Source organism: Falco punctatus (genome assembly GCF_963210335.1).
Source record: "Falco punctatus genome assembly, chromosome: 17".
Taxonomy (NCBI): Eukaryota; Metazoa; Chordata; class Aves; order Falconiformes; family Falconidae; genus Falco; species Falco punctatus.
The window spans coordinates 3,943,482-3,966,475 of record NC_137597.1 but is presented as its reverse complement, the minus strand read 5'-3'; the positions used below and the strand labels follow the sequence as shown (position 1 = coordinate 3,966,475).

At 51.9% G+C, this 22,994-nt stretch overlaps 1 protein-coding gene across 2 annotated transcripts in view; it reads right to left on the bottom strand.

The window, feature by feature from the left end:
• Positions 1–13,367: 13,367 nt before the first annotated feature.
• GRM4 (glutamate metabotropic receptor 4) overlaps positions 13,368–22,994 on the bottom strand; it is a 68,348-nt gene continuing 58,721 nt past the window's right edge. For both annotated transcript variants that reach the window (XM_080366993.1, XM_080366994.1), the window contains exons 10-11: positions 17,454–17,700; positions 13,368–14,254 (exon numbers count right to left, since the gene is read on the bottom strand). In XM_080366993.1, coding sequence (XP_080223119.1) covers positions 14,205–14,254; positions 17,454–17,700 — 297 coding nt within the window. In that variant the 3' untranslated portion in view covers positions 13,368–14,204. The remainder of the gene's footprint in view (positions 14,255–17,453; positions 17,701–22,994) is intronic.

The following is a 22,994-nucleotide window of genomic DNA, read 5'->3' as shown; positions in this document are numbered from 1 at the left end:
AGAGCTCCACAGATTGCTCAAGCACCATTATTACAGGTTTTGTTTCTTCTTGTGAACGTGGGAAGAGAATCATCCTCAGCCACCAGCAGCAGCCAACATAGCTATGGTGGAAACAGCCTGTGAAATTAATGGAAACGGCTTCTTTCCTCTGCAAGGAACATAGAAGCCTTCAGCAAAAGGGCTGGAAACTCAGAGCCTCCTGCCTTTTTCAGCAAGAGTGTCATGACCTCCAGCATGCCAGGAGAGGAGAGAAGGGGCTGAGCTGACACAGTATCAGCCCCACGTCCTGACCTCCAGCTCTGCAGGTCCCCACGGGATGCAGCGCACACCTCAAAGGAGAGAAAGGTGAGAAACGCCATGCTGCAGCAGGGCCAAGAGCCCGTCCCAGTCCAGGGCAGCCCTGAAAAACCATTTGGGTCCGGTGCAGTGGCAGGGATTGCCAGGAAAGCGAGCTGGGGAGGGAAGGGACTTAGATTTAACTCAGGTGGGCAGCAACAGTTCAACTCCGTTCAGTCCTCAGTGGGGGTGAACTCCAGTTGCCAGCTCAAGTTAAACCCCGGGTGCCTGGCTTTCCTCTTGTTTTAGCTCAAACCCAGCACAGACCTTCCCCCCTCGCCCCCCCAAGTGCAGATCAATCTATAGAAATGAGCTCGAAGACAGGACCGCGTTGTTTGCGTATGCTTTACGGAGACGAAATATAAGGCAACTAACGGCATCCTGGAGCCTCAGGCAAACTCCCTGCAGAGAACACACCAACGTGTTGTAAAGCAGCTTATGCATGGCACGAGGCGGACCCCCTCGGCGCTGCAGGGAAGCGGCGAAGGCAGCCCGGGCAGCGGCTGCAGGTGGCACCACGTGGGTGGGCTCCCCGGCGTCACGCTGGCAAAACGGCTGTGGCACCAACGCGCGGGTAGGCTGCCTGCATCGACAGCAAGGAGCTGGGATGCCGTGGAGCATGCAGAGGGAGAGCGGGGGGGTGGAAAATAATAATAATAATAAAAAAAAAAAAGATCACAATTGCAGGATTCCTGACCGAACCATTTCATTTTCGTTTTATACTACGATAGGAGGAAGGCAAACAATAGCTGAAAGGAAACACTCTGGTTGTCATGAAGCAGAGTGTCGCTTTCATTTTTCATCAAATGCAGATGAACCCTATTAAAAAAATATATATATATATATATATCTCCGTTTCCTCATTTCATTATCTTCCTCCCATAGAAAAAATGTCCCCTCAGGAAAGCTCGTTGCCAGCTCCATTCCCAGCCCTACCACCCTCACCCGCAGCCCCACAGCCGCTTTCCTCCTCAGGCCTGGGAGATGTGGGAGAAGGAGAAGTGCTGGAAGGGGCAGGACCCCCTCCCCCACACCTCGAGGCGCGTGCCAGGCTGCCGTCCCCTCAGTGCCAGCACCACCGCAAAATGGCCGCCTCCCCTCAGGAGGCCTGGCCCTGGCACCACAGCTGCTGCCGGTGAGGCCGGCCACTAACAACGCACTCAGCCCCCTCCACGGTGGCAATAAAAAGGAAAAAAAAAGGAAAATTAAGACTATTTTGGCTAGCACCGCTGCCATGAGGCTGAGGAGGGGCACCGCCGCGGCACGTGGCAGCCCCTTACGGGGCGGCAGGGCCAGTGACACCCGCCGGTGACACCCGCCGGAGGGGGATTCACCCATCGGCGCTGGCTTACACCGTTGCCATGGTGACGCCCGCTCAGTACAGCGTGTGAAACACTCCATTCGCTTATTGATTGAGCCGCCGTCAAATTCAATCACAAGTGAAAATGGATTTTTTAATGCGACTATTAGCTGCTTTTGAAAGGCAAATTGAGTTCAGTTATACCGAGTCAGCCATCAAAAAACAATTTGCCGTCAGCCAGACGGTCCGGTGAGGCACCCAGCCCAGGGAGAGCTGCCGAGGGGAGGAGAGGTCCCTCACCCACGTTCCAGGAGGCCCGAGCCAGGAATGACAGGGAAATGAAGCTTCCCCAACGCCAAAAATGCACTGGATGAGGAAGATGAGGTGCCAGACTGGGCTTTGAGGAGCTGGCAGGGACACTGCCCCACCGCTCTGTGATGCAACAGGGCTGGAAAGCCATCGCCTGTCCCAGCGGGCTCCAAAACGTCAATACGAATGATGGGGTTCCTCATCAAACCCCAAGCTGGGCTTCAGAATGAGCAAGACAGAGCTTTCCTCAAACATCAAGGTGGACAAGAGAAGCCAAGGTGAGAAGGACACACGACCTAAGCGATGGTAGCAGGCTCCTGCCCACACTGAGGCGACCAAAGCGGAGCCCAGCCAGCATCACCCACCTCCCTACCACCCCACATCCGACACGACTCAAAGCTCATTTCCTTCTAGCAGCTGGAAAATAAGATTTTTCCCTTGCTGATTAGAGAAGCAGATTCTCATTACTATGTTAAGCGAGGATCAATATTGCAGCCAAGTCTGAAAGCAGCCCTGGTCTGGTGAGGTGCTGAGCGCACCAGTTTCCCCAGTGTGAGGTTCAGCACCATCTCTGGGGAGCACAGACAACATTGCTCCAGGATGGCTTCACAGGGTCCAAGAGGTGGCAATGAGGAGGATGGTGGGACAGGACAGAGCAGCTTCTTGGCAAAAGTTGAAATTCAAACAAAACTGTGCTAGATGTGGCTGGATTTTCTCATATACGTACAATTACGAGTAAAAAAACACTTAAAAAATTTATACACCTTTTTTATTTTTCTGCAGAGTGCAAGGACTATAATATAATACATTAATTATAAACCCAGTTTTTCAGAAGCCCCGAGAAGCCAAAAAAGCAGACCTCAAATAAACAAAAATCCAGCTTCACTTTGGGGTGCTGGTCTTTCTGTTTTTCCTCTCAATCCCATGAGCAAACTTACTGACAGGCATTATTAAAGACTCGCAAAAGCAGTCCAGGAATTTCTATAGCAGCATAATCCAAAGAGATCTGCTTTCAAAGAGTCTGTGCTTCCTGCAAAGCTCGTAGTCTCAGCTAATGAGAGCTTAACCACATGTTTGTGGCAGATGAAATAGCATCATTTTGCAATTATTATCATTCAAACATTATTTATTTAACCTGCAGCCACATTATATTGACTGCAGAATTGCTGTCATTTTTACTTTTGATGGCTCTCTTATTGAGCCGAGCTTGAGGAATCGTGCTCGGTGTTCCCAGCACAGAAGACATTTTTTTCCTACACACTCACCCTCTCCCCAGCCAAACCCAAGTCTCTGCATCAAAGCTGGTGACATTTGGTGCTGGCACCCCCAAACAAACAGCCATTTACAGGCCTTTTCCCATCTTTTCCTCTGCCCCACCTTCCTCTACTGATCATGTTTGGGGAATTAATCCATTCTTACCATCAATACAAAGCACCGTGCACCAAGGGGTTCCAGATGCCAGAGTACAGAAAGTGAGCTTCATGCCACCTTTGCAACCTCCCTAGCTGCTCTGAAAGCTCACGTATAAGAGCTGTAGAGGTACGGCAGCAGCTGAGGGGCTCTCTGCACCCCAGAAAGTCAAAACATGGAGCTAACAGACTGCTTCGTGCTAAAAACCCTTCTCCAAGGGAGGCTGCAGGGAAGCGGCAAGGTAGGTCACAGCCACCACCCCCAGTTCTGGGGGCAAAATAAGTACCAAGGGATGCATTTCTCAAGTTCTGAATGCCAGCAGGATTAAAAAAAAAAAAAAAAAAAATTATCTGCCCTCCCTCTCACTCCTAGCACTCATTCTCTCACACATCCCTCCCCTAAAGCATAGTAAGATGTATTCACACTACAGGAAATCCAATTCTCCTTCGCCTTTTTCTTTTTTCCTCTCTTTTAATTTTCCCCAAATGTAAAGAATGAAGTCATCTCTCCTCCGGTGATGAAACATCTGCCTGGAGAAGCTTGCAGTGCAATGCAACATATTTTGATCACTGCTACATCTAATTACAGAGAAGAGAAAAATCACAAAGCAGGGTTTGGAATTTTTTTTTTTTCCCAAAAAACACAAGGCATCAGAAAAATAATAGACAAACAGACCAGAGGCAGCTTCCCCATCAGCCTTGAAAAACAGCACCAGAATACAGAGCCCACTTGGAAGAAAAAAAAAAAAAAAATGGGATTTCAAAGAGTGAGATCAGGGAAAGATTAATTGCTTATGCCAAGATCCCATAGGAATCTAATCAGAATCTCAGTATCCTCAAAGCCAAAGATCACTCAAACCAGGACATAATAGGCCTACATGTCCATCCTTTTGGGTTCATCCACATTTATTCAAGGTCAGGTGCTTGCAAATCCCTCACACCTACTCCAATGCACAAGGAAAGGAGGGATGGTGGCGGGGGGAAAGAGACATCTGTGAGAATGTTAAGCCTCAACGACTGACTCACATTCACAAGTTTCAAGACCAACCAAATACTTGATTTCCAAGAGCCAACATGCAGAGGAAGCAAAGGCTTGCTCTCGGAATCGAGAGGCGCTGGCTTACCCTAGATAGAGGCAGTGGTACTGCTCCAGGAGGAAGCCCAGGTTCTTGTAGGGAAGGTCTGAAGGCATTCAGATCCAGCTTAAAGCAGGCAACGGCAGTGTCAGAGCCGTCAGGTTGGCCTCGATTCCTGAAAAAAGGATGCTGACAATGGGAGAGGTCTCAAAGGCACGGCAGGCATCACCACCCACACCCCCCTGATATTCAGGAGGGGCTGATTGCTTCCCTTGTTTATCTCTTTGAAAATTTCACCACGAAACATTAGTGGGGTGCAGCCTCCAGCTGCTCTAGGATGTTGTTCTCCGCAGGAAACGGAGATGTTAGAGGTTCAAAATAAAGCCCTAATCACAACCGTTGCTATTTCCCTGTCTTGCTCTTCAGGCTCAAGGGGAGTTCGTGGCTAACCAGAAACAAACACCACCTCTAACAAGACCTCCCATGGCAAGGAACCAAACACGGACACCTGGGGAGCCTGCTCAGCTGCTTCACTGGAGACATGATGACAGGTTGTTTGTAGCAGCTTACAGAAAGGCAGAGCAAAATAAACAGAAGGCTACCTTTCTTCCGCTCCTCTCCCCACTGAATTTCAAGGGAAAACTTGATTTCTTTCTAAACATTTCAAATTTCCAGAAGAGGAAAACAAAACGCTGTCTGTGATAAATGAAGTCTGGCAGCTGTTCGGGGCAGGTATGGCACTTGGAGCCATGGGAAACTGGCCCAAAACCTTCAGACACTGCAAAGAAACAAATGGTTGATGGGAAAGATGCCCACAGACAGGCAGGGGGGCCCTAAATCCCTATTTTCCTTCACAGATATTTGTCGCCAGCGTTCTGCTGGCGAACTGGCCCCCATCCATTTTGCCAGCAAGCTCTCTTCTAAAACAATTGCTCAAAGGATTGTATTTGCCGCTTCTTATCCCACTTGAGCGTGAAGACACACAAGTGAACAGCAGGTGCCTGTCTCAAGTCAAACAATGCACAATGATTTAATCCAAGTCCATCTACACTTGAACAGGCTGAAATAGCTGAAGCATACAGACCTCATCCCCACCATAAGGGGGGGAAAAAAAAGAAATGGATACACTTAGAAATCACGCCTGCCACAGATGTTCTGGGCTGTTCCTGAAAGGTCACATCCCTGCACGTTGTAGGCTTCCACCAAATTGTGTCTGTCAGGGAAAGAAAAATACAACCCTGGGGCTCCCCAGGATGGAATTAGTCCTCCTAATTCTCCCCTTTGGGCACACGCACGTGTGCGTGGAAGGAGCATGTAGCCACCTTCGCAGAGCACTGCGTACTCCCATTCCTCAAGCAGCCCAGATCTAGTGTTGACAAGGTCAAATGCAAGAAGAAAGCTCACCCAGGGCTAATGGGAGGCAGAGAGTTGGAAGATTAGTCACCATCCAGATGTCTGCATTTGCAGGGAAAAAGAAGTGCTGGAAAAAAAACCAACCAGCTGATGAGGGGTGGAGGACACGAGATATGCAAGATGGTGTGGGACTTAGACTCTGGTATTCAATCCCTGGCTCTGCCTCCAATCCACACAGCATCTGCTTCCCTCTCTGCATGCTCCCAATTCACCTCTTCATCCCTGCCTCCTCTCTGGGCTCTGGGAGCTCTCTGGGGCTTGCAAGGGCAAGTTCTTCCAAGCACAACCAAAATCCCCGAGTCCCAAGTAAGCAGGGTCAAAGGGAGAACTAGGCATAACCCTCAGCAGGGCAGCCTTGAGAGAAAGAAAGGTTTCTCAGCTATTTCTGCTGTCTTGCAGGACACGGGAGAGTGTTCCCAAGCTGATCTGCCAGTCTATTTGGAGCATCAATGTTTGCCTAAGCAAATAGCTCGGAAAGCTCCACAAATAGCAGGAGAGTTGGCTAATTGGGAAGAAGTCAGAGAACCACAGGAAAAAAACAAAAAAACCACACACACACACACACACATGCACAGGCAGCACCAAAGGCAGCAAAGAGCATGGCTGAAGGGGTCTGGACGCCCCAAGGGCACATTTGCCCTCCATAAATTGTTATTCTTGGTCCCAGTGCCTTTGTCAACAACACTTTCTGCATATGCAAATAGGACCATACTCCTGCAATTACATGGCAATCAGAGGCAAATTACATTCTTGCTGTTTACTTTCAGTGTCCTTAATTAATCCGGTTATTAGACGATTAATGAAGCTTGTTTGGTGAAAAACTCATAGCATTTACAGCAAGAACTCACACATGCACTCGGCTGGCATCTGGCTCTGCAAAACTGGCACGCTGGGCTGGCGGCAACAAGTCCCATCCCAATCCCCAAAGCCAGGGTGACACTGCACCCTGCCCCACAGCTCAGAGCCTGGGTTTGCCAGCCAGCCCCCCACTCCACCGCTGCCCCACAGCGAGACGAGGCGCTTGGTCCTTCTGCTCAAGCTAACCACGCGATCTCAGCCTGCGGTACGTGCGACCACGCTGTGGAGACCCCAGCACCCAGCCAGCCCTCTCCAGGAAGGAGCATCGGGGCAATCCGGAGACACAGACCCACCCTGGCTTGTTGCTCCTCTCCAGAGGCAACAGGAATGATACCAACAGCTCCTGCCAGTACGAAAGCTGCTAGAGAAGACTCCCAGCCCCACGCAGCCACTGGTCTCCGTCTTCCTTAGCTGCCAGCCAGCTCCCAAGACACACTGCCCTCCCCAAAGGTCACCCCAACTTGTGTTTGGTTAAGCTGCTGATAATTAAGTGGCATGTTCATCTAATGATCAAATTGCTGAACCAGGAGCATGAAAGACTAAGGAGAACTAATTAAGAAGCTCATTTGCATACTCCAGAGTTTCCGGTGCATGTATGGGGTTCCCATAGCAACCAGTACAAAAGCTGGTGATGGTGTGTGGGTTTTGTTGGGTTTTAAGTGCCGTTCCTTCTTTTTGTTATCCCCAGCAGGTAACAAAGGCTCTGCAAGGAAGGTGGTGTGACACCTGGCTCAGGAGGGGGATCTCTGCACAGCGAGGAGGAACACAAACGTGCTGCAAGCATATCGGGGGGCTGATCCTGCTCACAGTGCCATTGAATTCAGACACCTGGAGAGCAGGTATCTCAGGGTGGATGCACTGCCTGAGGACACACTTGAAAATAAAACCCTGACCTGATATTGCTCTATCAAAGAGGCTTTCCTGAGTCACTCCAGCCCCAGCTCCATAAGGGGCAGACAGCTCCAGAGGGAGGTTTTGCAGGGGATTGCGCCAAATTTCACAGCATCCCAGCATACAAGTACCCTGCATTAGGGACTGGCTGCAGGCACACCAGGTTGCTGCTTGCAGCGTCCAGGACATGTCAAGCACTGTGGGACTGGGAAAAATCCCCCAAAGACTGCATCCCAGCATGGGCAAGAAGGAAACTGGGCATGTGCCAGCGAGAATGTCAGCTCAACTTGCAGCAGGTTTCCAGCACTGGAACGCAGTCCAGCACCATGCTCCTTTCATCATGTCACTTTTCTTAAGCACCAAGATTTTTTTTCTGCTTTGTATTTCTGGCAAGAAACCTTTGCATTTAGGTAAGAAATAAAGCCTGGGATCAGATCTGTACTCTGCAGCCAAGAAGATCAGCGTTTTAATGAATCAAATATATTCTAAACTAAATGTAACCTCTTAGCGCTCAAAAATTTTGAGCGCGACTAACTTCAAGAAAAAGCCAACAATCAAACTCATTTCAGCTCTCTCTGGCTGTGAACTGGCCACAGGCCAATCAATTATCTTGAATTTATTCGTTATTCAACTTCCCTGTAACAGCCAATTTCCAGGCTGTGAATTGTAGGTGAGCAGTTCCTCCTGCGATGGCCACACTCTCATTTCAGACCAGTTTGCAGGGAAGCAGTTTCACTGGGCTGCTTGGGAGCAACGCTTGGCCCAGGGCCATACACAGCATTACATGGACTGGAGCAAGGCGGGATGCTGTAGCTGGCACGTTCAGCAATAGACAGTGCCGGCAGGATTTGGAGGGACATAAGTTGTCTGACATCCAGCAGCAGCGTTTACAGATGCAAATACAGCCCAAGCTGCAAGGAGCATCCCCCAAAGGCTGAGCAGTCCTGCCGGGCCTGGGAAGATACATTTAATTCCTCCCCATTAATTGGTTATTGTGTGGGGAGGACATATAGTGTGAGCTACGTAGCCCTGCATCAGCAAAGCGTGTTTTGTCGCAGAGACCAGATGCCTGCAATTGAAACATGAAGACCCAGCAAGCACGCAGATGTTTGCTAGGCTTGGCAGGGCGGTCTTGGGAGTGGGAGGCTGCAGGGATGAGACCTCAGCTGTTCTGCTCCAGGCTAAACTCATCCTGGCCTGCCCCCGCTTCAGCTGCCCTAGGGGCCGCAGGTTGGGGTGCAGACAGAGCAGGGCACTGGGAGAAGGATGCTGAACACCACAAACAACGCAAGAAAGGAAGCAGCGCTGGTACTCTGCACAGTCCACACACACCCCCCACAGCTAGAGCACGTGCAGGCATGGTCAGGGCTTGTGGATACCCAAAGCTCTCACACCTCTGCTTGGAACACTGCACCTTGCTATGACCCGTGCTAATAGAGAAGGAGCCTTTCCTCTGTCCCCAGTCTACCCAGCATCCTGGAAAGATCTCCTAAGCCTTCAAGCTGGAAGAAATACCCTTGCCCATCCAAAGCCTTCTCCTCCCCTAACATTGTTTTCATTTCTCCCTCCCCCCTCTTTTTTTATTCTCAATAAAAACATAATTACAGGCTTTTAAAAAAAGCAAATTATAGTGACATACTTTAATTATCTCCAAGCAATGGAGGACTAAATTACACAGTCGGGGAATCGGAGGTTACCTAAAAATAAAAGCAAGAAGCTTCATTAAATGCTAATTGCAGCTTTCGCCACTGAAGTGAAATTTCAACACAATCTGCCATTGACTCGCTGGGCCATACAAGAGAACACTGGTGTTGGGGAGAGACCCTTGCGCACACACCACACGCCTCCATCTATGGCTGCAGGCTACAGCCACAGAGACCACTTTGCCAAGGGCAAACTGGGTGGTCCAGAAGCCAGGGCTGGGGCGCCCTCCCTCTGGGGCACCCACTGTCCCCCTGAGACCGCTCAGGGGCATCACCCGTCTTCTCAGCAGCACCGATGTGCTCATTGCAGCCCTCCATCCTCCTTGCTGCCTTCCCGCAACCCAGGAAAATTAAGTTCAAGGTCTCCATTTACATATCCAAAGCTCCAGTGGCCCAACAAGAGCCTGATGCTCTAGGCCAAAGGTTTCGGCTTGGCAGAGGGTCTTGTTGGGAGCTTTGTAGCACAGAAATGAGCTTGACTTGCTTGCTGCAGAGCTGGTACCCCACTGCGTTACAAACTACATCAGCTGCCACAGGCTTTGCTGCCTTCTGCTCTAAACACAAGTCACACCTTTGCTCTGAGCGGCACTCAGCTCTCCTGGGGCCAAAAAGGGACTCTGTGGCCCTCCCTGTAGGAGAGGAGCTGGATGGAGCAAGAAACAAGCCACTCTCTACTCCAGCCCTGCCCTTTCCATCCCCTTCCTCCAGATTTGCTTACTAAGGAGCTTTGCCATGGCTTCAACAGGAGGCCTCCAGATCTGGGTGGCAGGTGAGCAATTTTTCCCCAGCCATTGCCACAGAGGAGCAAGGGATGAGGTGGCGGGCAAAGCAAGAAACTCACAGAGAAATTATTTTGTTTTTCCATTTCCTATCGAGTTGGCTTAATTGTGCTGCTAAAGTCTGTAATTTGCCTCTCACAGAAGAGAGCTAATGACAGGTTCCACGCTGCTGCTGCTGCTCCGCACAGGGCTGGGGAGATGAGCCCACACAGAGCTCCCCGCTCCAGCCCCTAGCTGTGCCGTGGCAAGGGCAGCGGGACCCCAAAAGTTCCCACTTGTCCCTGGAGAAGGGAGCTCAGGAGAAGAGGTACAGCTTGGCAACGGCTGCCAAGGCCGACAGAAAGTTTGAGGAGGGGGGAAATACGAGCAGGCAATGGAGGGAGACAGCATCAGCCTGGGTTTGTCCCTCCAGTTCTCGGATTCCCAGAAAGTGAAAACCACACAGGTCAACCATTCAGGGAACTCAGGCAATTATTGCTATTTAAATTCAACAGCTCTTCACAGAAATAAGGGGAAAATCAGACAAGTGCTTTTAAGCTGTAAGGGAGGTGAGGAAGAGAAACAACAGCGCAGATTTTAGGACAGGTGCCTTATTTGAAAAGCAAAAAAAAAAAAAAAAGTGTATATATACAGAGTACCAAACCCTAGGAATCTAGTATCTACAAATCAGTATTACTCTACTCTTCTGCTCAGCCGCAGGCAGCAGAACTGCCCTCAGAAATCCTAAGCAAAGCAGAAACTCAATCCTAATAGCCATCAGCTAGCTTCCAAAACTGCCCCGGCAGCATCTATCATCACCTCTCTGCAGATACTGGCACCAGAGCCTGCCCAGATCCACGTCGCTCTACATCCATCTCCATTGCTTAGAGACTACTCCCTTTTAATTAGCTTTCATAATCAAATAAGTGTCTAGAATTAAACAGCACTGTATCATGAAATGCCGTATAAAATTAACCAGCCATGTTCGGAGGTCACTGCATCTGCTGCTGAAATGCACCCAGCACTAGGAAGGATACAGGTCTATTTAGCAGCACGCCGTAATGGTGCCGGTAGTGTAGGTTGTAGCCGACAAAAAATGGGGCCAATTAAAATTCTGTGTTGAGACCAGCGAGGTTGGATTTGTGCAAATATTTTGCATATCTGCCTAAGAGCATCTTTATATCATTTAAGCTAAAGTCTGTAAGGAATAAGACTGAATCACTGTAAAGCACACTTACACCAAAATAAGTACCCACATGAGGACTCTTTTGATTTAACACTCCACCAGATCCATCAAGAAATCGGGGTAGCTATTTTGCTTAAATAGGGTCTGGTACAGGAGGAGAACATGAATCTAGTCGAAACCATGTTTGAAGTTTAGCCAAGTGACTTCCCGCAACACCAAGCAAGCATCAAAAGCATCCCTTTGGGATGTGCCATCCCAGCCATCGAAGCCCAGACCCCAGCGTCCAAAGCAACAGCTTCGGAGCTGCTGTGCTTTGCTGGCTGCCAACAGCCGCAGCGCCGCTCCCACTCCTGCGCACCTTTCTGCTCTAACACCCCGCAGCAGCGCAGCCCAAGCGGCTGGCAGGGTGCACTCCAGGGCTGTCTGTGTTTCTAAAGAAGCAATTTGAAGGCAGAAATGTTTGAGAACAAGGCAGACAAAGCAGCACCTTGATTTCACGTGGAAAATGTAGCTCATTCAGCTACTGGAGCAGAGCTGTTAGATCAGTGCAGCTTTCTGCCTCCTGCCTGGGTAGGAAGCATCGACCCAAGTAGATCACCTCACTACCACATGTCTCCTCTTCCCCACACCCCGTCCAGCCCCCGTGTCCACACCATGCCCTGCAGAGCTCCCTGGGCCATCAGAGGACAGATGAGCCTGAGAGATCTGCTTGGCGGCAGCAGGGTCAGTCCTCAGCCACAGCCTCTCTGGAGGACTCAGAGCATCCCTCCTCACAGGCACTGCAAGGCAAAGGAGCGGGATGCTGTAATTAAGGGAGACTCAGCCTTTTATCAGGCAGAATTTGGGGTGGAAAACAGTAGAGCAGGATCTCAGAGCTAGAAACAGCACGAGAGACATCAACCAGAGTTTGCTGGGAGCCCTCTGAACCAGGCAGCATTTCACATCTGATCCGACAGTGATGGATGCGGTGGGAACAGAGCAGTTCTTTCCTCCTGAGAAGCTCTTTTGACAAGTATGATCTTATCAAAGTTTCAAGCTTTTCATTACGCTTCTTTTTTTCTTTTTTTTTAACTCGGGCCTTCAAGCCGCGCTCTGTCCTCTCCACACCAGCAGGAACAGTCACGTTTCCCATCTGGCACTGATCAATGGCTGAAGCTCCCCTCGGTGCTCAGAGCAGCACCAAGGCCTCCCTTCCCCAGGGCAGCCCACCAGAGCAAGAGTGGAGTTATGATTGATACGCAAATAGGTCTACAAACATGCAAAACATAAGGGTAACTTCATTCAGGCTGAGAGAAGGGAATATATATGCACCTTTGGGCCAGGAGGAACACATGCAAAGGGGTGGGGAGCCATCCCATTGCTTTCGTTGCCTGGGCCAGGTCAGGATGCCACCACCAGCTCCAGCACTTTTGCTGGGCACCTAAAGCAACAACCTGCCCAAAAGCTGGAGGCAGCCCACCTCCCTGGGGCAGGTAGCAGCATCTTCCTCTGCCTCCTTCCCACATCTCCTCTCCAAAAGACAAGCTCAGAGCATCCTCTCCTCACCCAGGAGCAAACAAGCACAGCCACCCCCTTTCCAAGAGCACAGAGACACTGGCAGCAAACACACCAGACCTCCCCAGAACAGACAAGACCGAGATTCTGAACAACCACATACCTGGACCATCCCACAGGGCAGCTGGAAGTAGGAAGAGGAACCCTCCCCCCAGAAAGGGCAGAGCTGCTTTTGTTGGCTGGCAACTCCCTAATTAGCCCAGATTGGTCCTGATGGGGAGGGTGGAGTTGCCTCTGAAGGTGGGGGGAAATCTCTAAATATCCCTTCCTCCCTGCTCCATCCCCCCAGCATCCCCCCACACCCTGGGAAAAAGCAAACAAGGAGGAATCAGCCCTTTGTGCCCCAGATCCTGCCCTGAGCACTGGTGCAGCGCAGGCTACAGCGCGTGCCCCAGCGCACTGAGCCGGAGCGATGCTGAGCTCTGCCCTCACCAGGACCCTCATGACCTGGAGAAGAAGGACACCAAGCCCCACGCTGGCCTGATGCACTAGGCCACCCAAACCCTTCCCCGCCAGCCAAGACCAAGTCACCTCCTGGAGCCTGGAACGAACAGTCACCAAGAGACACCAAACGCTGAGTGCAAAACCATGGTCTTTTATTAGAAATCTCCTTGTATAAAAATGATCATGCTCTACACAGTCATCGAATAATTCATAAACATCCAGGCACTGAACTTTGTTTTTTTTGTGTGTGTTTTGTTTTTTGACTGGTCAGTACATAAAGCAGACATATTTCAATCCATATGGTCATCACATACATTAATTAACCACCTATAGAAATCAGCACTTTGAACACAGTCTAGGTTTTATTTCATTTTATTTTGTTGTCTGTTTTTTATTTAAATTTTATGTATTTTTATTTATTTTTCTTTTTGCAACATATAGAATTTGGTAGGATACGGGAGAGAGAGTGAAGAGGAACGGAGGAAGACAGGAACAAAAGAAAATGGAGGATTAAAAAAAAAGAAATAGAAAACAGAAGGTTCTGCACAACCACAAACAACCTCACAAATTCCAGAAAAGGGAAAATGTTGGGTCTCTTTTTTTTTTTTTTTTTTTGCCAAGATACAGAAAAAAACCCCAAAGATTTGCCGAAGTCCGTCACCTCTTCCCCACACTACGTCCCCCCTACTCAACTGTTCCTCTTCCTCCATGGGGAGGCATGCATTGTCACGGTGGTCGGTGGTTTATTTTTATTGTTTCTTTATGGGTTTTTTTGCTGCTGTTGATCGCCATCTTCCCCAGGAGCTCTGCCCAGTGGCCCCACCAGGAGCATGTGCCCCCCGCTGCCACCTCCCCATCCCCTCCAGCTCCCCCTCCAGCGTCCTGCCATGAGTGATGCGACTCAGCTCCCTCCTGCGTCGTGGCATCCGCAGCCTCCCTCTATGCCAGGCAGTTGTGATCGCTGGAGCTAAATTGCATGGTTGCTATAGCTGACGTAGGTCTGTTTGGTAGCCAGTGCTGGAGAGAGAGACAAACCTCACATGTATCATTAATGAGGTCCACCCTCCCTTTCTGGCTCCCATCCCGTCACCCTGACCTGACCGTTTTGCCATGAGATGCTGGTGGGGATGTGACACAGAATTTGCTCATGGATCTGGCCAGCGCTGGCACTTGGGATCATTCCCTGTGTGGGGCACTGAGCCATAGCAGAGGGGCTGAGCCCCACAGCAGCCCTTGGGGGCTCTCTAAAGACAGTTCAGCCTGAAGAGCAGCCCTGGGATGTGACATGAGTCATGGGAATGTGCTCTCAGGCTCCTTTTAACCTCCTTCTGCAGCCTCTTCCAGACAAACCAACAGGTGGTCCATGTTCCTCAGCTTGCCCCAGCCCTGCAAGAGCACAATCTGGGGTCCAAGCTGGGTGCCCTGCACCCCAGCACACCGGTCCATAGCAGCTGAGCCGCAGGGCACTGCCAATGCCGGCAGTGGGTGGCATGAAGCCAGCCAGCCTAGCTGTGTCCCTCAGCCAGGGATCCCTGTGCCCATGCTGGGGTGCTGGAGGAGCAGGCACCTACTCAAACCTGCTGCCACGTTCCAGCTTCCCCAGCCCTCGGGTCAGGGTTGAACACAGAAGGAGGGAAGCAGCAATGGCTACAAAGCCACCGCGCAGCCCAGACTGACACGGGGGAGTGGCAGCAAGGCCCAGAGCCAGAAAAATGCCAGATAGCAATAAATCCTCCTGCTCCCCACAGGGCTGCACCGCTGCCTTCGGGCTTAGAGGCTGCAGAATGTCACTTGCTTTTAGCAGCAGCCACAGCTCAGGGAGAGGTGGTAGCGGCAGCTTGCAATGCCTTGGCTTGTCTCAGTGCTCCAGCCAGGCACGATGCTCTGCTGAGATCCCACCCTGGGGTCCCCAGGACCAGCAGACACACAGACATCCTCTAGCCAAGGACACAGACAGGTGCTGGGACAGACAGCAAAGCCCGACACCATGAGCAGCACGAACACGTCCCCTGTGGAGACCATCCATCCCCACAGCACCGCACGGAGGGGACACCCAGCAGCACTCCCTCTGTCTCAGTGCCTTGCTGACAAATGAACCTTGCTGCAGATTTCAGACTGGTGTTCCCAGATAACAATTAGATAGGCCATAAGAAATTAGAGCTGACAGAGCTATTTGTTAGCCTCAATGTTTTCATAGCCAATCTGTCCATATCAAAGTCCTGCAAATTATTTATTCTGTTGTTTATTTAAGGATACGTGACCTGCCAGTGACAGAGTGAAAAACAGCCCCTTGGTCCTGTGCTGACAACCCCACCGTGCCTTCTGTCCCCAGTATCGACGCTGTGCCCAGCTGCTTGCCTTGGCACACCTCAGGAGCGCGCTGCCAGCCGCATCCGCACCGAGCTCCCGCATTCCCCATGCGAGACACATCGGAGCTGGAGATGCGGCAGACAGGAGGCTCAGCAATCCCGGCTCCCGGCACATACAGTCCCCAGAGGCTCCTGCTGCAAATCCCGTGGGGGAGAAGGATGCTCAGCGCAGCTGAGAGCATATGGGAATGTTTGGGTTCAGATCCTGGACGAGGTGCTTGCTGCAGCCAGGCCCCCGAGTGCCACTGCAAAGCAGGTACTGGCCCTTTGTGCCAGCAGAGCCCTGGCCAGGAGCCGTGTGTGGCTGGAGGGAGATGAGGTCACGCGTGCACAGCATCACAGCCTGTGACACTGATGCCATGGGAAATCTGGCACCCCAGGACAGGGCTGGCACGCTCCCACCAAGCCCTTCCTGTGGGGAGCCCGCAGATCCCCCCAGCCTTGCATGAAGCATCCCTTGCACAGACAAAGCAGGGGTAACAGAGGGACCCCTACCCACTGCCACGCTGGGATAGGACCACAGACCTGCAAGAGCGGCTGACAAAAGCCACCTCCAGCATGGGCGGTGAGGGGGGTCTGACCATGTAGCTGCCCTTCACAATGCAGATAGGTAGATGACCATGTAGCTGCCCTTCACAATGCAGACAGGTAGATGAAAGTCAATTATGCAGAAAGACTGCTTACAGAGAGACATCGCGTACAGACCCACCGCCAGCGAGAGGCATTACACAGAGCGATGTGGATACAGAGGTTATACGGAGATGCCAAGGGATATTAAATATCTCAGGTTGGAAAGAGAGTCTGGGATTACAAAGGCAGTCATGGCTTTCCATGGAAATGCTGTTTGGTCTCCATCCCACTGATGCTGGAAACCAGAAACTCTGCTGATACATGAGGAACATTTGTATTTCCATGGTGTTTTTTTCAGATTAAGGCCAAATGGGATTTCCCTTCACAAAGGAGCCCAGCAGCACTGGCTCCAACAATTCTTCCTCCTGCAAGGCTCTGGTTTTGGAAACCCAACCACAGAAGAGGTGTGCACCCAGTTTGCCAGGGTTTCCCAAGCCCCCAGCCTCTCTTCCCAGGGGAGACTGGTGGCTCTGTCCCTGTGTCAGCCTTAGCCCCAGCCTGGCCCTGGGAACAGCCCGCAGGCAGACAGCAAACGCCGTTCTCCATCAGCCACACCAGACCCTGCCCGGGAGCAGCTCCAGGCACCCAGGGTTGGCTGTTAGGATCCTTTTCCAGGTGTTCGAGCAGATTTCTGTGTGCCCCAGCCAGCATCTCACCCAGCAGCGGCAGGAGCGTGTCTCCAGCGTTATCCCCCCTGCTACCCGCCCAGCAGCATTTCCTATGGGATAATGCAAACAGGCCTGTGGAGGGACCGGAGCGCTAGGAGTGATCCTGATCAGAGGGAGGATCAGCTATTTGGCTGCGGTGATGGAAAACGGCATTTCTTGGGTGGGTATTAATGAAGGGAAGATCTCCCCTGCCCACAGACAGATGATGCTGTCCCCTTGCCAAAAGCCAGCTCATGCCCCAGCTGGAGCACAGATAACCAGAGCGCACCTCCCTCCTCAGGGTGGCTTTGGGTACAGCGGGGTGCAGCGTGGCCCCTAGCCTGCGAGATGCATCCCTTCCCACGCCGCCCTGGCTCCTGGGGGACAGCGGGCCAAGCCATGGAGCGGGAGGGAGCTGAGATGTCCCTTTGCCAAGGAGCAGCGCTGCCGGCATTGCCCATGGAGGACAGCACAGCTACAGCCCACCGGCGAGCCAGGGCTTTGGGCTCCTCAGCACCACGTCGGTCCTCGGCAGAACCAGCTTCCCAACCCCATGGGGAGCCACGTTACCTTGTGTTTCCAGATTTTCGCAGAGCTCTGATTTAGCTTCTCCATTGGGGCGGAAACCTCCCTTCTGAGAGAACTTGTTGGACATGGTGGCCGCTGTCACCACCGCCTTGAGGCTCCGCTTGCGCTTAGGGACGTTCTGCTCCGGGTGGAAAAGGATGATGTACACCTTGGGCATGTAGAGCATGCCCAGGGACACCGAGGCACTCAGACTCACCGAGATGGTGAGCGTCGTGGTCTGGATGTACATCTGCAAGACACAAGGGCATGAGCTGAGACCCACCGCGGCTCTGTAGGATCCAGAAAGGGTCAGCCGGGAAAGGAGGAGAGGAAACAGGGCAACACAGAAAAGTTGGGGTTAAAGAAACGAAGGGGTGGGGAGCCAGGGTTGCAAATGTTGGCAGTATTGGATCTTAAACATCAGACTTGACTTGTTGCATGGGCCAAGGTGCACCTGGAGAGGCCTTCAGCTCATTTCTGCTGCTTCCCCACCTGCAAACACAGGGAGGCTGTGCTGATGCCCTGACCCGCATTTCGGGGCCCTGGCACAGCCTCCCTGTGCCAAGCCCTCCCAGCACTCATGCATGCTCTGGCAGCAACCTGCCAGCATCTCAACGCAAAAACATCACCAGAGACAGACCCCCCACACCCTCTTCACCCACCCTCTCTCCTCCCCAGCACTCACAGCACGTTTCACCAGCTGCAGGGCGGGAGCTCCAATGCTGCGGTGATGGGCACAGCAAGGACACCCACTCCCAGGTCACCCCCTGCTCCCCCATCTCCTTTCAACAGGTAATTCCCATTCCCCAGCTGGTTGCCTGGGCCGTTGTCATGTAAGTCACATATTACACACCGACGTTGCCTTTCTGCAGTCAAAACTAATTTCACGCTCACTGTCCAGGACTAACAGTGACAGATGTTTTGCAAAATGAAAGCCCATTAATCTGACTGTAGAATAATCCATTTTTTCTATGGAAAGCATTTGGCAGGCTCCTCACAAGCCGAGGGCATCTGAAGCAGGCAGCAATGGGAGGTGAAGAGACCCTTTCCCTCTGTCCATCCCCACCTCTCGCCCCTGAGCAACATGGGGAGACCAGGTGGTCAAGCCCCTCCATGAGCATCCCTGCCGTGTCAGCATCCCTGCTCCTGGCACAGGGCTCTGTTCTCTCCAGCATCCTCTCTGCTGTGTAGCTCACATGCTGGCTCTCTGGGCTGAGCAGGGAGGGGGCTCCAGGTCTTTGGGTGCCTTGGCATGCACTTTTTTTTCTTTTCCAGCTGTGCTTAGATGCCATGGCTCTTTTTCAGGTTGCTAACAAGGTTTCAGAAGGAGGCTGAAGGCAGTTCCTGAACTTTATCCCATAACTCAGTCACAGCGTGGTATCCAGAGTTTCTTCTGTAGTTGTTTCATACATGGGATTTAGTGCCCTGCAAGGCGGCAGGACCTGAAGGAGCCAGGGGAAGCCTGGGGGCTGCAGCATCAGGGAGGGCAGGGGGTCCTCACCTCCCCAAGCCACACACACTTAACCTGGGCACTTATTTTCTGGAGTCACTAGAGCAAACAGGTGGTGGAGGACAGGAGATGAGGCAGAGGCTCTACACGGCTCCCTGAGGAGAAGGTGCATGAAGGTAGCTCCATCCCACGAGTGTGAGCTGGCAGGAGGCAACAGCTCCCAGCCGGGGCTGCCATCCCACCCCAGGACCAGCAAGTCTCAGCTGTGACCATGCAAAGAAAACAAACACAGCAGCCCAAAGCATTCCAACTCAACCCAAAAGAAGAAAAACCAACAAAGCTTGTTCTGAGTCAACTGAAAAGTTTTGTTTGTCCCCAGAATAAAACCTCCTGCTGTCACATGCGCTGGTTTGTTTGTTCCGCCTTCTCTCTATATGCACGCAGAGTCAATCTAGGCAGTTTTTGGAACTAAAAATGTCATTTCATCAAGGAAAGTCAAAACATATAGCTGTGCCAGAATATCTGCTCTTTTTTTTTTTTTTTTTTTTTTTTTTTTATCCTTCCTTTATTTTTTTTCACACTGCAACTCTACAGACTTTGCCGCAGGTGTCCTGGACTTGCCAGGAATGAGGGCGGCGCTGGGACACGAACCGCAGGCACCCCAACCTCTGTTCCAGGGACCAGCACAGCTCTGCTCAGCACCACCCCATGGGGCACAGCGGAGGCTCAGCTGCCCTTCACCTCCCCGGCTCCCCCGCCTGCCCGCCCTCCTGGTCCTCAGCAGATGCCTTTTGGAGGAGCCTCACTTTTCAACCTAGTGATTTCCATATTTCTTGCCTCTGCAGTGACTCCCACCCATGCCTCGGGACTCGGAGGCGTTTCAGCAAAGTGGAGAGAGCAGCTGAGCTTGAGCTCAGACAAGACATCTCCACGCACGCGTTCCTCTACGCGCCCGGGCAGGGTCTCCATCTCTCAGTGCCACCAGGGACTCCCCTCCACCCAGACCCCCAGCTCCAGGTTCTCCATGCTCCCCCCCATCTCTTAGCCCTCCTCCAATCCCTGCAGCACCTTTGGGGGCTCACAGGGCCACCATGGCTACTCTAATGATGCGTTTGCCAGAAACAGCCCCGTTTTCTGCAGCCCGGCTGACCTCAGTCGCTTTGTATCACACCACAGCAAGCCCTTTTCAACTCAGAGAGGAGTATTTTTAGCCTGGAGTCTAACCACAGCCACGAAGCACTGCACAGTTAACCTTTTGCCACATCAAAAAATGACCATTTCTCACTTCTCTTGGTTCCTACTCTCTTAATTGCTTTCCAGCCCAGGACCCCACTTTGCCCCTCCGTTAACGACACTTGAGTTTCCTCCGGAGCCCTTTGAGCCAAGCGCTGCAGTTATCAAAGAACTTACAGCTCCCGGTTCAGCAGCATCTGCTGTCTCATGGATAGGATCAAAGAACACAGCCTGTCTCTGACTCAAGATGATGACGCTGTGTCAAGGGACCACAGCAACCTAAATACCCAGCATAATTTCCCAAGCCCAGCACTGTGCTCAGCCTTTGCCCCAAGGCTGGATGAGCCTGTCGTGCCCCGGCGGAGCAGCCCAAGCTCCAGGCACAGCCTGTGTTTGTCCCAGAACAAATCTCTGCCATCAGTTGGATACTCCCCTTCTCTAAATCCATGCCTGGCTCAGCTACAAGAGATTTTGCACCACCACAGGTGTTGGGGAAGGGAAAACCCACTCAACCCTCATCCAGTGCTGCTAAACAAATCACTGGACAGTCCTTTTCATTCCTTCCTCTCTCCCTCTTTTCCTTTGCTGAAAGCAAATGTGATAAACAGAGAACCAGACAATGACACCGCTGTTCAGCTGCTGCCTTATCAGTGCAGGAAATTGTCTCTTTCTTTAGATCCTCTGTTATTGCTATTTCTGTAATCCGCTGGGATCGGCAGGGATAAGAGGTTCTTTTGAGAAAAGGCTTGGGGGACTTGTTATAATAATATGCCACCTCCATGCAAAGTTGTAGGCACGAGGTAAAGCAAAATAAAATAAAAATTGAGATTTTTATCCAGCTCTTCTGGGCCACGAGGCAGCCTTGGCCACAGCCTCAGATGGACTTTGAGCCGAGGTGCTGAGCACTGTTTGGAGCTGTGGGTCTGCCCCATGGCATCCTCAGGACTCAAGCAGAACTCAGGCCATGCTCTGTGGGGAGAACAACAGCCCAGCCGATGCCCCTGGCTTTTCTTTTCCCAGGTGTGCTGACCCTCCACAGAGCCCAACAGGGCCTTGGTCCCGGCAGCAATGGGGCGAAGGCAAGGGGATCCCTCCCTGCAGTGACCTGGGGACACACTGCTGAGCATCCCGGGCAGCACCAGCACCACCACGGGGTGATGCCAATGCCAACACTCCTGATTTTCATCCCAAGGATGTGCTCAGAGCCAGATCCTCTGTGCAAGCTGCATAAGGATGCCTTTTTTACCTTTTTCTTGCCAAGACTGAAAACCAGCAGCTAAAGCATCGGGGCAGCACCGAGCACCCAATTCCTCTAGCTGCCCCTCTGAGTGCATCCATCACCCTTCAGCCACAGCCTGGAAATGCTCGGAGCTCACGTCCCATGGCAGCACAGCCAAGCACCAAGCTGAAACACCACAAACCCCTCCTGGGATTGCTCAGCAGGCACCGTGGCAGTGGCAGGCTTTGAGAAATAGAGCTGCATCCAAGGGGAGTTGGGAACATCACTTTTTCCGCCTCTAATCAGCTTGTTAGCAGCCTAATAACAGAGAAGCCCTGCACATTACAAGCCCCCAAAGTGAGGCACAGCCTATTGTCGAACTGCTGCTTGACAGCCAGTTTTCGGCAGCCCTAAATTATCCCATGACAAGCTGCAGTGAAGAGGTGAGCAACCTTGCGCATAATCTACAATCATTATCATTTCCATCTTTATTACCCACAGTATGCCGAGCACATTAAGGAGGCTTTAAGGGAGCTTTTGTTTTGCAGTAATTTCTTAAAAAACCTGCTTTCTTGTTAGTATCTCCCCTGCCATCTCATCAAAATGGAAATGCTGCAAAAGGCTCCGTTTATTTCCTTTAATTCTCCTGCACACTTCCAGCCAACGCCGGCTAGCTCGGTAAAGGCTTTTTGGCTGAGCCAAGGTTAAAGGTGCTTGTGCAGACCCGGCCTGCTGGAGCTCCAGAGTGTGATGCTCTGAGCAGAGCCAGCTCTCCAGGACATGTCTGAAACTCTGGTGTCCACAGCAAAAGACCTCTCAGCAAACCACCCCTGGCCCTTCTGCAACAGGCGTTCCCAAAAGCCGTGGCATCAGCAGCTCAGCATCACCGGGGGGGACACCCGGGAGACACTGTCCCAGTTGTGATGGGTCCAGAGAGGGAATCCGGGCAGTGGGTCACCCCAGGGATTTCCAGGGAATAGCAACACTGAGGTTTATTTGTCACAGGCAGCTCCAGACTGGCAGGCGTGAGCTGTTCGCATTTAACATAAATGCAGTTTTTGTTTTGGCTGGCAGGCAAAGGGGATTTGGGTCTCATTCATGAGATTTTTCTCCTTTGTTCTCACTCCCTCTCACTTGAGCACAGAGCTTCACCCAGGCTGGCCTCAGTCCCATGGGTACTGGCACCAGGACCACCCTCCGGGAAGTGAGGATGGGGACGAGGATGGACGGACAGGTTGTTTCACAGCACAAATCCACATCTGGAATTATCTGGCATGGGCCTCGTCTACACTGTGTGCAGAGTCACATTCGGAGTCGCAGGGGATGCTCTTCTCCCCAAACCACTCAGCCACACTGCTCCCCCCGCAGCTCTGTGCCACCTTGCCCGCCGCAGCCCAGCCGAGCAATTTGTTGTCGGTGCCGTGTTGCCAAACACACAGGTGTTAATTAAAATCACAGCGAAATGGTAATCGAGTAAGAAGCTGCAAATTGCCATGCATCCTGGAAAGGGAGGGGACGTGCTGTGGGGTTTCTCTGCTCCCTCTCCTTCACCCTTGCCCTCCACTGCTTCCAGCTCTCGGGGATTTCGGAGGGCAGCTCCATCTCTCCAGCCTCCATCACTGACTCAGCACTGGGAAAAGGT